General features: G+C 40.8%; 3 protein-coding genes across 8 annotated transcripts in view; 1 reads left to right on the plus strand and 2 right to left on the minus strand.

The window, feature by feature from the left end:
- pdk4 (pyruvate dehydrogenase kinase, isozyme 4) overlaps positions 1-4,894 on the plus strand; it is a 17,703-nt gene extending 12,809 nt beyond the window's left edge. The window contains exons 3-11 of one of the 3 annotated variants that reach the window (XM_015040376.1): positions 54-125; positions 900-1,084; positions 1,672-1,761; positions 2,027-2,104; positions 2,804-2,880; positions 2,965-3,063; positions 3,161-3,274; positions 3,677-3,790; positions 4,213-4,894. In XM_015040376.1, the coding sequence (XP_014895862.1) occupies positions 54-125; positions 900-1,084; positions 1,672-1,761; positions 2,027-2,104; positions 2,804-2,880; positions 2,965-3,063; positions 3,161-3,274; positions 3,677-3,790; positions 4,213-4,356 (973 nt within the window). In that variant the 3' untranslated portion in view covers positions 4,357-4,894. Of the gene's footprint in view, positions 1-53; positions 126-899; positions 1,110-1,671; positions 1,762-2,026; positions 2,105-2,282; positions 2,383-2,803; positions 2,881-2,964; positions 3,064-3,160; positions 3,275-3,676; positions 3,791-4,212 lie in introns of those variants that run through there. The other 2 variants (XM_015040377.1, XM_015040378.1) reach the window with 2 other exon arrangements.
- Positions 4,895-6,135: 1,241 nt separating this feature from the next.
- Positions 6,136-13,124, minus strand: asb4 (ankyrin repeat and SOCS box containing 4). Its single transcript, XM_015040374.1, has 6 exons — positions 11,701-13,124; positions 11,222-11,521; positions 10,894-11,136; positions 10,527-10,774; positions 10,219-10,332; positions 6,136-10,109 (listed from the first exon to the last, which is right to left on the minus strand). Exons 1-6 carry the CDS (start codon positions 12,011-12,013, stop codon positions 9,921-9,923), a joined length of 1,407 nt encoding a protein of 468 aa, XP_014895860.1. The 5' UTR covers positions 12,014-13,124; the 3' UTR covers positions 6,136-9,920.
- Positions 13,125-14,680: 1,556 nt separating this feature from the next.
- Positions 14,681-17,847, minus strand: part of ppp1r9a (protein phosphatase 1, regulatory subunit 9A) — a 62,428-nt gene continuing 59,261 nt past the window's right edge. For all 4 annotated transcript variants that reach the window (XM_015040373.1, XM_015040372.1, XM_015040371.1 and 1 more), the window contains one exon: positions 14,681-16,434. In XM_015040373.1, the coding sequence (XP_014895859.1) occupies positions 16,252-16,434 (183 nt within the window). In that variant the 3' untranslated portion in view covers positions 14,681-16,251. The remainder of the gene's footprint in view (positions 16,435-17,847) is intronic.

Raw genomic sequence — 17,847 nt, forward strand, 5'->3', positions numbered from 1 at the left:
CTTGAGGCTCCGCGGAGCTTTAATTTATTATTATTTCCTTTTGTGTCCAACAGGTATTCACAGAGTCTGATGGAGCTTGTTGACTTTTTAGAAAAAGATCCGGACGATAAGGATGTCCTAAAAAAGTAAGCCCTTGTGTTAGACATCTCACTAAGTGTTTGTGGTTGTAGTTTAGGTTTTCTTTTGTCATTGGATGGTTTAATTTCAAACCTCTGGTAAATTATACAAACTCAAGATTTTATAGGAATATATTTTCCTTTGTCTATTATCATAGTAGTAATAAACAAAAGTTTTTGCCAATAGTATGTATGACTGTGAGACTGCAGTCACACAAACATTGCAGTTACTGTCAAACTGTTTTTTTTTTTTTTAGGCTTTTATATAGATGTTACTAACAGAGCATTAACATATAATTTTATTTTTTGTACTTTGCAAAGCTTACTGGTTCGCCATTTTGGGTATGTTTCCTTTCAATGAGTCAAAACTGAGAGTTTAACAAGATAAGATAATGTGGAAAGAGAAAAAAAATGATAATAAAAAGGTTTGAGAACTACTGCTTATTTTTACCTTAAAATGTAAAAACTGCCCCTACACTAATCAAAACATAAAAAAATTGCTTAATTATTGAAAAGGCTACTTAAGGACAAGAAGTGCAAAAGATCACAGACATTGTAATTAATGATATTAACTGTTTTTTTTTTTGTTTTTTTTAATTCCGGCATTTACAAGTAAGGTTTCTAACTGTTATTTAATTAACAAGTTTCAAATGAAAACAAATACGTGACTGACTCAGTTGTGGCGTGTTGACGTCTGTCAAACAAATAGCATCTCTGATGAGCCGAACCCAACGAGAAGCATGCACCCTCAGTTATTAACTTTTTGTTCTCTCTTAACCGTAGCTTCACACAGACTCTAGTGAACATCCGGAACCGGCACAACAACGTGGTGCCCACCATGGCTCAGGGTGTGCTGGAGTTCAAGGAGGCGTTCGGCGTGGACCCCGTCACCAACCAGAACGTCCAGTACTTCCTGGACCGCTTCTACATGAGCCGCATCTCCACACGCATGCTCATGAACCAGCACAGTCAGTATTGCACTCTGTAACAACTGTGAGTTAGTCGACACAGATCCTAACACGCAACTCATGTCAGTAATGGGGCCCTTGTAAATCAAGATAAGTTGTTTTGTTTCATGTATTTAATTTAACTGTTATTTGTGAGCTTTAGTCTTTTAGCCAATAAAAGTATATTTCAAAGTACAATAAAAGTCTATCCAAAAAACGAAACATATTGTTGACATGAAAATTTGCATGCGTTAACACATCGATGTTGCTATGACGACTGAGATTCCGTATGACAGAAATTTTGTACACCGATTCCACCTGTAACGGATGGACCTAGACTGGACTAGAGTCAGCTCTTATCACAAATGCACTCCACACTTTTCAGTGTTTTTTTTTTTTTTTTAAAACATATCCTATTTCTTTCATTTCACAAGTGTTGTATCTAGCTTGCTGCATAACATCCCAAATACACGCCTCAAAGTCTGCAGTTTTTATATGGCAAAATGCGAAAAAAAAAAAAGCTCACAGTGCATATCAACTTCAATTCACTCACAGTTTAGTTTTAACCGTCACCCGTGTTAAACATGTCTCTTTCGTGTTTCCCGTAGCGTTAATCTTCGACGGCAGCGTAAATCCAGCCCATCCCAAACATATCGGCAGCATCGACCCCAGCTGTGATGTGGTGGAGGTCGTAAAAGGTAATAAGTGATCCTGACTTGCTGTCTGTACGCACAAAAGGTCTGTTTTCACCACCCCGTGTTTGACCTTATTATTATATTACAATGTGAGAGCACGTACTTTAAGCAGGAAGTAGTGTCATCATGGTGTATATGGTGGGAACTGGTCACCGTGACAGAAACAAGAGGATCCGATGCTCACCGTTTAGCTCAGGTTGCCATGTTTTTTGGTTGTTTGACATTCTGGTAAAGCAGTAACAAGGTTTGGTGTCATGTCACTTTGCAGATGCCTATGAGACCTCCAAGATGCTGTGTGAGCAGTATTACCTCACCTCTCCTGACATGGAGATAAAGGAGGTAAACTGTAAGTCAAATGCATTACATACTTTCTATTTTTAGCATGCAGCTTTGTTTCCTTCAGACTTCTCCTGCAGACCTCACTGTCTCTCTCTTTCCCTCTCTCTGTCTCGACACGTTAGTTTTTTTCTGTCTTTTGCAAGCAGCAGTCTCTCTTTTTTTTTGTTGTTGTTACTGAGTGTCAGGATGTCTGTTTCCTGTCAGCTGACTCTGACAAAAACCACTAGTCAGTGTCTAAATGAACTCCTTTTGAACCATGCAGAGACTCTTATAATGATTTTTTTTTTTTTTTTTTTTACATTTTTTTTAGGGTTACTTTTGGAAAACTACAAAACCGCACATTCTAGCATTTTAAATATGTGGTTGATTTGACATGTTGGGGCAATTTGTGCTACAAATCCTATTTTATCCTAGGATTAAGCAGAACAAGTAGTACTAAAGCAATTTGTAGGATCCCGTTTGGGACTGTTAGCAGGTTTTACTATACCTAACCTGTGATGGAGTAAGAGTCTGCTCTCGTTTTGTGCTTTGCAAGGCCTAAATACCACGCATGTCCCTTCCAACCTGCAACACCTGCTGCAAAAGAACACCAGGCAGAATAAATGTTAATGTAATATAACACAGTGCAAGATTTAAATGAGATCTAGTTAAATGTGAATCTCTGCTGTTCTCTATGCAATTCTGCATGCTGTGAATTGTCTCCCAGCTAAAAGCCCGGGCCAGCCCATCCACATCGTATACGTTCCTTCGCATCTCTACCACATGCTGTTTGAACTCTTCAAGGTACGTCACCCGAACTACGGGGGAAAAAAAAAAAACTCTCCCCTGAGTTTTTCCTGTAGTTTCTCATCATTTTCCTTCCTTCAGAACGCCATGAGAGCCACCGTAGAGACACACGAGACGAGCCCGTCGTTGCCCCCGATTAAAGTCCGCGTCTCACTGGGCATTGAGGACCTCACTATCAAGGTATAAAACCAGCTGTTAAACCAGTGCTGTTCACGCAGACTATTTAGCGTACAAAATGTGGCTCCAAATGGAAACGTTTCATGTCTCTGCCCGTCAGATGTCGGACAAAGGTGGCGGAGTCCCCCTGAGGAAGATCGAACGTCTTTTCAGCTACATGTACACCACGGCTCCCAGTCCCGTCCACGTGGACATGTCTAGAAACGCTCCGCTGGTAAGATTAAATGTGCCCACTCTTGCTTTTGACAAATGTTTTTTTTTTTTTTACGATCTTAAAATTCAAGTGAAATTTTCTGTTTTGTTTTGGAGAAGTCTTGCTTTAATTCTGAGCTCCAAATAAAAGTAAAAATAATATGTAGCGCTCTGTAAGCCAGACAGAGTCGTACATAATCCAACATAGTTGCAAAGTCAGCTGATTACGCAGCGAAGGATTGCGGGCGGCCACATGTTGTTTGGGTTGAAGCCGCAATCAGATGAGTGAGTAAGGAGGTGTTGTGTTGGGAAACCTTTACAGGGTGTAGCTTATAGATGTAATGTTGGCGTAATCCGTCTTAATCTGCACAGGCCACATTGTTAGGAGTTACCTTCATGTTTTTTGTTTCGTTTGTACCTTCAGGCTGGTTTTGGTTATGGTCTTCCCATCTCTCGCCTTTATGCCAAGTACTTCCAGGGAGACCTGCAGCTCTACTCCATGGAGGGCTACGGCACTTCAGCTGTCATATATTTAAAGGTGAGAGCGGGTCAGTTTACAGCAGCGCTTTTGAAGCTATAAATGCACTCGATTAAATCACCAAAACACAACGTCCATCTGCATCCGATGAATGTCAGACTGATATCGGGTATGCCTCAAAAATATTTTCTTCTGTGGTATCGTATTTCATAAATTTGTGATCAGCTGAAGAAGTGTTGCGTTGCTGTTCGAATTATACATTTTGTGGAGGCTGTTGCCTTTACCTGGACTGTTTCATTATTATTTTTCCTCTTAAGGTCTTTGATTTGTATTTTAACTATGCAAACTAAACTAAACTAAAATAGGTATCTAAAAATAATCAGATTTCAAAGCAAATTAGGAAGTAACCAGGATGTCATTGTTGATATTTCGTGAAATTGGATCCTGAGAGTAATTATTTATTCTCTGACATTTCTGACCAGGCCCTGTCCTCGGAGTCGGTGGAGAGACTTCCTGTTTTTAACAAGTCGGCCCTGCGGCACTACCAGAGCACCATAGAGGCAGACGACTGGTGCATGCCCAGCAAGGAGCCAAAGAAACTGGGCAAGTACGAGAGGACCCAGTGATGGCGGACCCAGGAGGAAGCGGAAGAGATTCTGGAACTGTTTGAATGACAAGTGTAAAAACAAACAAAAGAAAGAAGGCAAAGTTGTGAGGAGACGATGAAGCCCATCACGTGACCGAACTCGGATTTCTCTGACAGGAAAGCTTCAGGAGAAACTTTCTTTCAAGGAGAAATGGTGAAACATAAAAACACATTTCAGACCAGCTTAACCTCACGAAACCTCATACACACACACACACACCACTTGTAAGCCTGTTTGTGCTGCTAATGGAAGATGATAGAGAAAAAAACAAAGCTAAGAGTTTAATTAGTTTCAAGCCTCAGTTAGTAGATACAAGCGCTAAACCTGCTTCTGTTGAGAAGTGGCTTCACACACAAACACTAAGGAACTTTAGGAGAGTTACGCACACAAGTATTCCCACTGTAACTTTTACTGTCACAGTCACACGCGGTCATCGCTCCAGATTCCTCATCCGCTGATCTACCAGGTGTTTTTTTTTGTTGTTGTTTTTTTTACTTCAGTGTTGGTAGGAAAAAAAAGAAACAAATCTCAGCATGATTTCCAGAGGAAACGTCACTCCTTTTAATGTTTCTCAATGTTTTAATAACTAACGTGCACGCGTGAACACGACTGAGCTGTAATTGTTTCTCAAATCGGAGACCGATGACACGATCCTCGGTTGCTAATCCTGCATAAGGTGTTTGTGTCTGGGAAAGCCTGGCTGAAGCCAAGCCAGCGTGGGATCACTCAGGTCAAACATGATGAGTGTAGTAACACAAAGGGAGCAAAGTTTGCTTTTAACCCTCCATGTCGCTTAATTCACTCGACTAAAAACATTTCTTAGTGGTTTAAAAAAATAAAATAAAAAATGTGATTTAGCAGCGGTGCTAAATCGGATAGCTAGAAAATTATGAACCTTTTAGTGTAGTGTCGAGTCCTCGCATGCTGAACTTTGAAAGTTTCCACTGCAACAGCTGCCAGATTCACTTTGGTCTGAACCAAACAGATGTTTGTCTTTTTCAGTATCTCCTAAAGAAAAAACAAATAACTGCCAAAACTTGCATAACAGGTTCCAGCATATTGCTGTTTTTTTTGTTTTTTTTTACTTCTGTGTTATCACCCGAGTGTTTTGTAACAATGCGTGAGTTTTGTCATCTGTTTTCCATTTTAAAATGCTGTGCGGGAATACAATGAAGAGAGTACAGAAGACAAGCCAATTAAACTTCATGCTAACGATCAGCTTCTTTTTCTTTTCTTCTTTTTATCCCAGTGACACATTTTCTTAAAAGAAACTCGATACTGGTCTGCGTCGGCGCTGAAGCGTGCTCAACAAGACTTTGCTAAGCATTCTCTAGCATGTTTTCTAGAGAGCATTTTGTTTCAGATGAACAAACAGCTGCCATTTTAAAGATATAATAATAATAATAATATAATAAAGATATAATAATAAAACAAGTTTGTGGTTAAAAAAAAAATATATATATATATATATATATATATATATATATATATATAATTTGGTGCCTGAAGTAAGACGGAGACAATATTTCAGTAAGAACAAAATCAGTATTGAGAAACAGTTTCTAACTTTCTGTATGCAAAAGACCAATATAAAGTAGTGCGGAGATTTTCACTTATATTTAGAGGCTTTGACTGGACCGTGAAAATGCTTTGACTTGAGTCGGCCCATTTCACCGCTGGCTGTATGTTCACTCTTTCAGAATGGTGATCCGCTCTCTCAAATCTGAAGCATTTAACAGTTTTCTTCCAAGGTTTCCCGTGTGCTTGTTCAGTCCCTCGTTCTCTGTCTTTGCTGAAAACCCACACCATGATGCTGCCACCACCACATTTTTACAGCATGCAGATGGTTTGTTCATGGTTGCGTGCAGTGTTAGTTTTACTCAACACTTTTTGTTGTCGCATAAAGGCCAAAAAATTCACACATAAACATCAAAGATGCACTTTGCAATTTCCACATTTTTAATTGTGAAAGAAATTATGAAAGCCATTTTTTTTCTCCCACCCATAATTATGTGCTACTTCGTGTTGATATAAAAAAAATAAATGAAATACATGCAGGTTTTGAATGAACACGGGGGGATTGTGGAACAACTTTAATGGGCGTGAATAGTTTTGCATTCTCCGCAGTAATTTGTAGATTCATGTATTTTATTTTAGTTTCAATGACTTTTCAACTCCTAACTTTTTTTTGGAAGCAAGTTGTTTATTGAAATAACACGTCTTAAAAGCTCATAGGCCTTTGTTGAAAGGTTTAATGATTCGTAACAGAAAACTACCCTGTTAAGTAATACACTGTGAACCATCACTTTAACTTTAAACTGACGGGATCTCACACACACACACATACGTGCGCACGCACACACTTTGTTGGCTCAACAACTAAAAGACGAAAGCTATATTGATCTAACTGATATGGCCTTACACACTGGGATATCATGTTATTGGTCCCAATCATCTCCCAGTCTGCCTACACTTTTACTGTATTGGTCGTTTAATATTCAGTTTTTGCAAGAATGACTTAAAGGCCAAGTGTCGCCACAAAGCTCAGTGTGCGATTCGACACAAAACGGACCAGTGACTGGTGTAAATTTAAAAAAAAAAAAAAAAAAAAACCTCATGTTACCTCCCATTATGCCATTTTGTTACATTTTTATTTTTGCGGCTTCCAAAATAGTTTTCAATCTTCAACTTTGCCGCCACCGGATATCACGCTAACGTGTAACCTCCGAAGGGTTTGCATGAAACTGCAACTCTGTACAAATTCAGCAATAAAAGTGTTTCTGGTGTGTAAACAGCTCTGTCTTCCTCTGTAATGATTCTGCTAAACTGTTGTCTCCCTCCTCCTCCTTCTCTTCTCCCTTGTTTTTGGAAACTTTGGTCGGGTTGCCCGTCGCCGTAGCAGACACAGTCCAGTGGCTTTCGATGGCCGGCTGCCAGTAGGCGCTGGGAACACACTGTTCAGCTCTGTCGGACAGCTTCATTAGCGTGCCTGGCGATCCCGTGTTGTGGATGGATTCAGAAGTTTGAATATACACTCTGGATACGGATGCCGTCATTTCTGGGCTTTTAATGGTGCATTTGAGCAGTTCTTTATATACACTGTGAAAAGATGATACAATTTAAAAAAACAAAAGAATTGGTTAAAATAAAATTGCCTGTTTTTTGTATATATACACACACAAGGATATGAATAAAATGCACAAAGATTTCAATCTATTCAAACACTCCCTCTTAAGTCTGGTTAAAGGAACAATTTGACCAAATCAGTAATGGTGTACTTCATGTAAATTAGTTCAGAGAGGGACAGATGGTGGTTTTGTTTATGGAACGGATCCAGAAAAATGAAGTAGACACCCCAACATCTAGTTAATTGTTTTCAGACTTTAGGTAAGGATGATTCCAGATTCTAAGTGTGCATTTTGGATTACAACACTGCTGAAGAATTTAGAGGAAGTCCTCCTCTTCATAATTCTGCTTTGCGCAATGCACCAGTTGTTCTGGCAGCAAAAAAAAAAAAAAAAATTCTAAACCCTCACCATGATGCTCCCACCACCGTGCTTGCCAGTTGCTACACTATTACACCTCAAAGCCTCAGCTTGACTCCTCAAAACACACTTCTCCACAAATAACTGTGTGTGAGTGTCTGTGTGGGCTTTTGTTTGTTTTTTTTCTTTCTGATCACCAATTGAAACCGTCGTACAATCTTCCTATCCTACTGACTGCAACCGAGTGACTCAATTTTCCCCTTATCGTGTTTTAGAAGGAGTGTCTGTGTGTGGCTGCCGGCTGGCAGTCATTGGTTTATTTTGAGTCTGACACTTTAGTCATGCAGTCAATGTTCTCTGATCTGGCACACACACACAGAACTACAAGAGACGTTTCTCTTGGATCTCTGCTTTGTTATGAGCTCAAAGACCACCAGGTTCTTTTCGGCAAATTCAACGTTCCATGATTTTTACGCCGCAAAAGTTTGTGCTACGCCGTTACAAGTTGCAGCTGATTCACAGACAGTAAGAGAGCATGCGAGTTCGTGACATGTCCGTATCGACTCTGTAGTGTGTTTGCTTAATATGCTGAGACGTGTTTGCTCCTGGGCGGTCCTGATAGCAAAACCAAAAGAGCTGCGCTTCCATGTCCGCAAAGTTGGCAAAGTTTCCGCCCATCTTGGTTCTTTTGATGCACAAACACATCAGCGCCAGGTTAGGGTTTAAAATAGAAGTCAGAGACTCGGCTATCATTAGGCGTGACCTATGATCGGGTGGAAGGTCCTCAGCAGTATAAACCTTGTTGGTGATAAACGACTTGTGTAAAGCAGTGTTTGGTTCATCCATGGAACAAGAAATACTTAAGCAAGTTAAAATATTAGGTGGTTAGGATAGTGATTTATTTATTTATTTATTTTTGGTGACTTATAGATTTTTAGCAGGATAAAACTGGTTCAAACCTGTTTCATCTGTGCTGCATGCACAGAGGTGGGTTGACGAGAGTGGGTGAAGGCCAGTGATTTTTTTTTTTTTTTAAAGTAGGATATGGAGGAATACGGAGTTAAACCTTTTGTTTTTTGTTTGAAACGAACGAACGCAGCTCACAAACGTCTCCCCTTCCCTCTCTGATGCGCTTTAGCTCTGCTTCCTCAGAAACTTGAAACCGTAAGAACAAAATCAGCGATATTTCTGTTGTTTAACAACTGTAAACCAAACAAGAGATAAAAACCAAAAATGTATTTACCCGTTTACGCCAAGTATGACGACTGGTGCTGTGGGCTCTTGGTCACGTAGAATTGTTGAGATTGCTTAGCTTTCTGCGTGTTGTCTGACGGGATCTATGGAAGTGGTTTCTTGATGTTACTGGTAAAGCAGTAACCAGCGCTGGGTGTTAATTAAACTAAACAAAGTGCAGTCAATCAAAGTTAACCTTTCAACCAAGCCCAGAAATTCTATTTTCACATGGGACCCGACTGATTTGCTTTTTTTCTTTAATCAACAAAATCATCATTGTGTTTACTTTGCCTTATCTTTATCTGACATTAAAATATGTCTAGGTTTAGGTGTGGAGAACTGGAACATGATTTGTTTTTATTGGTGATAAAACTGAAAAAAAAAAAAAGAAAAAAAAACAGGCCTGGGTCCCCGGCTGCATGCAGCCCGGTGGAAAAACAAACACTTATTGTGAAGTGATCAGTCAAGAGTGTTGTCTGCTGAAATAGGAATATCATGAGATTGAGAGAGGGCATCGGGCCTAGCCAGTTGCTAGGTAGCACTGGATCCTTTTCAGCGTGTTGCAGCACTTTCAGCCTGAAGCCACACTGGTCAACACGGCTGAAAAACACGTGTGGAAAAGAATAACTGGAAAATTATGAGTACAGGCAAAACTAAAACAGGCCCTTTAAAGCAGGGAGCTGAAAGAATCGAAGAAAGGCGACTGATTTCCTCATTGGTCATTACATCTGTAAATACAGACAGAAACATTACCTGATTTAAACCCTCTTCCACCAAAATCATTGTCCCAGCAACATAGTATAAATATTATAAAAAGTCTCTTCGTCAGTAAAGTATGCCCTCAGGTTCTAACAATAAATATTTCTTCAAAGTCGATGGCAGAGGCAATTGATCAACTCCTCGCTGGCAAAACCCTCGCAGACCGGCTCTGATGGCACATCTGGTGAGATGAAGCAGGCTGCGCGGTGTGTTGGTGCAAACGGCAAACATGGAGTCATAGAAGTCTTTATGCCGCTGCCAAAACAAAGAAACCCAAAGTCAAAACATCGTCTGTGACATTTTAACCAGGAGGCTGCGTATGTGGCTTCTCCAGCCTCAGTGAACCAAAGAAGGACGGGTCTACCTCATAGCAGTCATCGGGAATAGCTCCTCTCCACTTTCTTGTGGGTTTTAAATGTTCATAGGAGTTCACCAGAATTTCTACAACTTGGGGGTAGTCGTAGCAGGTCTGCAGTACCTGTCAGAAACATCACCCATCATCCGTTGCCTTGAAATGCATTTTCACACTTTGTCGTTCGAATTTCAACCCGTCTCTCTTTTTTGCGAACGGTTTGAAAAAACACATATTCCCTCCCTTCCACTTCATGAAAATCATGAAATCATGAAACATAAAAAACAAAAGGGACGTGAGCACTGCACACGTTTTGGTACCTTGTGGAACTGCGGAGGATAGATCCGCGCCGCGTTATAGTTCAGCAGAAGCTGAAAGCAGACCTCAGGGATGGCCATAGGCCTGACTCCTGTCACTTTGAGGACGTATTGAATGGGAGCGCATCCGTTGATGTCCATGGCTCGAACATCCGCTCCGGCCTCCAGCAGCATCTGCATCAGGACGTGATCGCAGTTCCAGGCGGCCATGTGGAGAGCTGTTTTATTATCCCCTTCCTTCAGGTTGGGGTCTGCAACAGAAAGATAATGTTTTTAACAAGAAGAAGAGAGGAAGAACAAAAAAAGTTTTTTTTTTGTTTTTTTTTTTTCCACACATTACAGCCTTGAAGTGGATCCAGAACCCCCTCACCCGCTTGGTGGTCCAGCAGAAGGCGACAAACGAAATGATGATCTTGGCTGTAGACTTGCTCCTTGGAGTCGAAAGCCCAAAAGGCCGCAGTCATTAGGGGAGTCTCCTGGAGAGCGTTGAGGGAGTTGACGGAGGCCCCGTGGGTCAAAAGCAATGCCACCAGTTCTGGAACCCCAAATCTGGCGGCTGTGTGCAAAGGCGTGTCCTCCTCGTTGTTGTGGCTGGCTGTGTTGACCTTTGCACCTTCGTAAGCAATGCTTATCAGTGAATCAACATTTTCATTGACTCCTAGGCCGGTTCACACGCGCATGCATCCTCGCGGCTCTACCTTTGAGGATGAGCTGCCTGGCACACTCCACGGACTCCCTGGCGATGCAGTAGTGCAGAGGAGTGTGACCGCTCAGCGACAGGCTGTTGACCTTTGCCCCGTAAGCCAAGAGCAGGGCCACGCAGTCGCTGTTGGAGACTTCGCAGGCCACATGCAGGGGCGTTTTCCCGTTGGGCATGCGGTTGATGGCCGCACCTTTCTGGAGGAGGACCAGCGCCGTCTCCACGGCGTTGTACATCACACATACATGGATACCCATCGCCCAGGATTTCTCCAGCTTGTAGCCTGGCAACCAGTATCCTGGGGAAATAAAATCAGTAGAGCTTTTCTGAGTTATTAAAAAAGCTCATTTTAGGTTTTAATTGCTATATTTACTTCAGTGATTTAATGTTTGTGGGCGTTTAACACCACCTGGTGGTTAAACTAATACATTACTCTCATTATGGAGGGGAAATTGGGAAAATTAAATTTTTACTTACCCTGTTTATAAGAGGCCAAGACCATGCTGGGATCTTCCACCTCCAGCACTGTGTCAATGTCAAGTTTGCCAGAGTTCAGAATCTGCAGGACTTCCTCAGCATTGTTTTCCTGCAGGGCCTTCAGGAACTTCTCCTTTAGCTGTTTGACTGCCAGCTGTCTGGGGCTCAATTCCTCCATGTAATCGTGCAGAAAGCCACTCTGTCCTCCCAAATCGACAGGGTCAGAACTTATTATTGTCCACAAAGCATGTATGAGGTTGGAAATGATCATACAAACAGTAGCAATAAGGGAATCAAGAAGCATGTCAACCATTAGAACCTATAGCCATGGGAATAGTTTGGGGAAGGAGGACGGAAATGAAGTCGAAGGAGACGGGAAGCGAGCGGCGGCAGCAGCAGCAGCGTGTCGTCACGAGGGAGAAAATAGTGACTCCTGAAGTGAGACATAAATAGAAAGCGCAGAGGTCGGTTCCCGCTGCTCACCGTAGAACAGCTGTTCGGCTGAGATGTCTGTCATTCAGTGGAAGGTCACATGGTATAAATAACCGCCTTTCTGAGTATGTTAGGCCTCTGGGGAACTTTGATGATTCGTTTTACTTTAACCAGATTATTTTCTGGGGAGATCTGAAGTATTTTACTGATATATCAGGAATTAAAAGGCACCAAACTTGCACATCAATAATTTAGCAAAGAAAACTCAGCATTTTATTTCTATCTGAAACCCATGCAGCACCCTCTAGCTAAAGATTTGGAAATGTCTTGTAAACAATTTTTTTACTTTTTTATTTTCTCACACTGTATAACAATGTGTTTTGAGTACATTTATTCAATCAAAAGAAAATTTTCACGGAAGAAAAAAAGACACAGCAGAAGGCGACAGTTATTTGCACCCCCAACAATTCCTGCAAAAAAGTAGCTTCTGTTGCCGTTTATTATACTTTATTTCCTTTTTAAATTGATCAGTGTCCAGAAGCCTTTACCAAATGATCTATGATTTCCTGTTCCATTAGGATATTAATATAATGTGACACAGAAAGCTAATGTTCAAATTGTGAAAGATGACGGAACACACACACGGATAATAGGTCACAAAATCAGCCTCAAGAAAATGACTACTTTCCTAAAACTTCCCACGTCTGCAGTAAGAAAAATTGGTAAAGGATGTTTAAAAAAAAAAAAGGTAGTGCTGTGAAATAAGGAGCTCCATGCTCTGTTTATCGAAGCTCTGGTAAACAAAATGTATCCAGAGCTCCCTGTTAGAGCACTGCTGTAATTAATCGCATCTTATCTTCGCCACATCCAGTTATATTTTATACATCTCTGTTTGTGACATGTGTTTTCTGCCCTGCCCAAATTTAAATGTGCAGACGGGTTTTTTGTTGTTTGCTTTGTTTTTAAATTGCAACATGTAAAAAACTGATGTTTAACAAGTAGGTTATTTATGATTGATAAAACTGTTTATGTCGAAATAAAATCGAAATAACTAAACAGGAACAAAGAAATAACCAAGGCAAACTGTGGACAATGACTGCACATTTTATTTAGCGTGACAGACAGGTTGCTGCCCTTTCAAACTCTGCTGAATGCAAAAAAAAAAAAAAGAGAAAAAGACAACAGAGGAGTGGGGCAGCTTCGTAAGGGTAAAAGCAAGACTTACTGTCGGTGACAAAGCTCTTTCACTCTCAATGCACATAAAAAGACAAACACTTCCAGACCGATGTACTTGAACCACCTGCGTTTCTTTGGCCTGCCAGGAGTACCAGGGTCCCATCCACACATGGGATGAGTAAGCCCAGGCAAGCTCAATCAGACAAGTAGAAAAGATGCACCGCGGAGTCCCGCCGGTGGCTCGGGGTCTCCTCCAGCTCCTGACGAACTGCGCAAACACACTGACGCAATATAAAACAAGGCTTCTGCAGGATCCTTACACCATATTGCTTTTAGTGTTTAACTGTACATACAAAAAAAAAAAAAAAGAGAGAGAGTCAAAAGAGTCCAAGGTTGCTGTATATTCACAGAGGGTTACAAAATATTTCGTAGGAGTTATTCGCTAGAGGAGCAGCATTGTGGTTGCGAGAGAGGAAAACCACAACGGGAATTACTACCGAGTATCCTTCTCTCTTTGGATGAACTTCTCATTTTCCGTTTGAGTTTTAATGGGAGGATTCAGACATGATTTAGGAAAAAGGGTAGTAGAGTCGTACAATTCTGGATAAATCATTATTGGCTGTTAATAAAACTCTTTATATTTATAAGTTAAGAAAACAACAGATATATACTTAGTAAAATATATGAATAGATAAATAATAGTGACTGGTGATGCTGCGACAATGCCTGTTCCTAACCTGTTAGCAGCAAGTCAATAAGGCTTCTCGAACAGAACGGGCTCACTCCAATCATGTGGCGCAAATCCTACCAAATGTTCCCTTGGAAACAAGAAACCTTTCATAATCTTAAATAACATTTTAAATAACTTCAAGCATCCTAACATGTACTGGATATGGTCTCAGCTGGATCAGATACAGAATCGGATAAGACATTGATGATAGAGATGCACCGAGAGATCGGCTAGTGACCAGAATCAGAGCTTGATTGGTCACAAGGGATTTCCGGCCAACTCAAAAATCTGATCTTTTTTCCAATCAGGGAATTCACGATATCTTGTGTTACCTTGTTACCAGGTTGTGATAACAGCAACATATTTGTAGGATCGTTTTAAGACCATTACACAGTAAGTCAGCTTAACATACTTACCTATAACCTTATATTTAATTTATTGGGAGGGGGGGAGGGGAGCTAAATTAAAAAGAACTTTAGCAACTAAAGTTGATGTTTTTAGCTCTGACATGGTCCTTAAACGGCAATAATTGACTTACTGTTAGTTTCAAACTCAGTGGTGAGTTTTAGTCAACCACTGAAATAAGCCAAATCGAGCTAAATGTGGATTATTTTTAGATCCTGCAGAAATCAGTTTTTTTTCCTACACCATGTCCTGCTGTAGAAACAAATTTGTAGAATTTGTTCATGCTGCAAGAGAGTGTGAGAGAGCAAAACTTCCAGCATGTAACAGGAAGGGTAAATGTACTGCAAAGCTGCTTTATGATATCCATTTGAGCTTTCACTCTGTTACTGAATATTCTGAATTTGGAGATGTTTTGTTAGTGTGTGTGTGTGTGTGTGTGTAAATCTCACAGTTAAGGTTAAAGTCTGCTATTTTTGTAGTATGAAACATGCTAGCTGTGCAAATCCTAACGCTAACGATGGCTTAAAACGTGACCTTTGTAACCATTTTCTTTCCGTTTTAAAATAACAGAACAGCCCTTATGGTGACTAACATTATCAAAGCGTTATCAAACTTTGTAAAATGCACGTCGCGTTTTCAGATTTGAACACAGCTAAATTTGGCGTTGATTGATCAAGCCTTAGAAAAGCAGGACATCTGAAATTGGCCCAACAAGTCTAATCGGTACATCTCTACTCAACGTGGATTTCCAGTGTAACATTACAGCGTCAGGCATGACATTTGCGTGTGAGTCATCGAAAAGAACAACAAGAAAGAATATAAGAGAATTAGCTTAGCGTTCGTTTCGACACGCACACAGAAGCAGGTAGAGCTCAGGAAGTATTCGACTACTCTAGCATGTCTAAAGGCAGCAGCGGGGTTTAACTTTATTACCGACTTACAAAAGGAGGTCAAAAGCAGGTTATTAGTGGAGTCGGAGCAACATTATGCATATGAGCAGGAAGTTTTCAGTAAATGAGCTTCTTGAGGATTAGGTTAGGTTTACAAATTCACTGCTTGCACAGTACCTGAAAATCACTTACAAACCCAGTCCGGCGAATACAGTACGTCTTTTATCAGTCGAGCTGCTTTGTGATGTATATAATGTCAACATTTTCAGTGTTTGCACTTCCAGTGTTCTCCAGCAGATCTTCTTGTCTCCCTGTTCTGCTTCCTTGGGTGGAGGAAATAAGCGTCATGGAGACCACCCAGTGGCGGGAGGTGAGGGATGGCCTTTTAAAATCTACCTCGCAGAAAACTGACCTGCTTCACAAAAAAAACAGTAGATTCTGCTCATTCAGGTTTTCACAAGTCTATTAAAATGGCACGTCAGACATATCCGTATTTTGTATTCATCGCTGTACATGAACACGTGTTTTTGTCTGTGATGATGTGGGAGGAGGATGAGATGAGATGAACTTCATCACAGATTGACTCTGCATATGAATAAATAAAATCCAATTTACAGCTATAAACAGCAAAAATAAATAGAACTTAGCAACTCGTCAAAAAGGGGAAAATTACAGGATGGACGGGGGGAAGAAAACTGGGAAAATGACGGGCAGGATTCCACCAACCAAAAGCTAGTTTTAGTTTTGGTATGTCAGGGGGAATAGGTCACTCAGCCCCTTTCTGACGGCCAGCTGTGGAGCTCCAACTTTGAGAACTACAGAGCAGGCGTCCCCCGCTGGGTTTCTACGAGGGACCTGCTGACCGAGATGCTACTCCGTGTGGCGCTACAGTACGACAACAAGGAGGTCGGGTTCTTTTCACTCCGTGGAGCTTTCTTTGCACGCGTCCTTCTGCTGCTGCTCCAGCTCCTTCTTCCGTATCTTCTCGCGTTGTTTCTCCACTTTCTCCTGGTTGCGCCGGGCCTTCTCCATCAGAACTTTGAGGTCTTTGATCTTTTTCTTGATCAGGGCGCGGTCCTGGGAAGAAGTCACACCAAGAGTCTGAAAAAAAACAACAAAAAAACACAACAAAAAAACATTGTTTTATTTTGTCTTAGCCTGAGATTGTCAGTTATTTTAGGACAGCCTAATCAAAACATTTTTTTTTATTATTCTGTTTGTGGAGAAATCCTGTTCTTACAAGTACTGAGAAGCTTCCAAACACCCAACATGGGTATAAATATATTGTCTACCATAAACTAGTCGTTAGAGCACAGCCATCGAAAGAAATGTGGCATCAATAAAGTTTGGGCAGAACTCTGTTACTGCTCTGGAGAGAATTAGTAGAGCTTATTCAAACTGGTTGGTTTCCAGGCATTTATGTGTGGTTTATAAATTTTTATTCGTGTTAATTCTGGGGCTTTGAAGAGATTGTTCCAGAAACTTTTTAGCATTGCTCAATAAAAAAAAAAAAGAAAAAAAAAAGGCTATGTTGGAAAAAAAAAAAAAAATCTGTACAATTTTACACTATTGCATCGTGTTACCCATCACTGTCAGATGGAGGAAAATTGGTTTAATATTATTAGAAACTGGAAGACGAGTGTTAGTGTCCCAAGCTAAGCGAGTTTTTCGTCACCACATACCGCAAGGTGCCAACCGACAAAAAAAACAAAAACCTTCTGCTCTAAAACAGAAACTATCTGGCTTGACTAAAATTTGCGGCTGCTTATGTAGACAAACCAAATGCCTTCCAGGAAAAAAAAAACAAAAAGACATTTTATGGTTAAATGAGACAAACACGGAGATATTTCGCTGCAGTGGCTAGAAGCAGTTTGAATGAGTCGTGTCGAGGCACTGTGTTAATTGTCAAGCATGGTAGTGGCAGCATCATGCTGTGTGACAGCACAAATGTTTGTGATTCCACAGAAGGTGTGATAATGTGTCTTAAAATGGGGGGGAGGGAGAGAGGAGCTTATTACTGAGAGAGAGGTGGAGATGATAAAAGGGAACAAAAGAGCTAATTACAGGTGAGCGGATGCAGCTGGGGAAGGGAGAACATTAGGGGAAAACCTGAAACTAATATGAGCAGTAGACAAAAAGACACGCCATTCTAGGGAAATACCCTAGAATGCCTCTCGCCCGGAACGTTAGCTGGAGGCACCAGCAACCCTCCCGACCCCACTGAGGGACAAGGGTGTAAAGAGGATGGATGAAGAGAGGAATAAACTAAATGACAAAAAAAAGAAGTACAGAAATAATGAAATGATCGAAACAGAAATTTCAGATATCTACAAATATGACATAGATTCTTCAATTTGAATTAAAATCAGAAGTTATTGTTTGAACACACTCCAACATTTTTCTCCAACAGAACAATGATGCCAAACATATATTATAGACAGTATAGCTGCAGCTTCTTCAGAATGCAGCTGCAAGAGTCCTGACTAAAACAAAAAGAGATCAACATATCAGTCC

This window comes from Poecilia latipinna, unplaced genomic scaffold (assembly GCF_001443285.1).
Source record: "Poecilia latipinna isolate Pla-1442-1.1 unplaced genomic scaffold, P_latipinna-1.0 Scaffold508, whole genome shotgun sequence".
Taxonomy (NCBI): domain Eukaryota; kingdom Metazoa; phylum Chordata; class Actinopteri; order Cyprinodontiformes; family Poeciliidae; genus Poecilia; species Poecilia latipinna.

Bases quoted from the DNA above. Each gene is read 5' to 3' on its own strand.
- asb4 (XM_015040374.1), bottom strand. From the start codon at position 12,013: ATGGTTGACATGCTTCTTGATTCCCTTATTGCTACTGTTTGTATGATC. The intron at 11,522-11,700 runs GTAAGTAAAAAT...TTATTTCCCCAG, and splicing joins CTTGGCCTCTTATAAACAGG to GATACTGGTTGCCAGGCTAC. The intron at 11,137-11,221 runs GTAGAGCCGCGA...TTGCTTACGAAG, and splicing joins CAGGCAGCTCATCCTCAAAG to GTGCAAAGGTCAACACAGCC.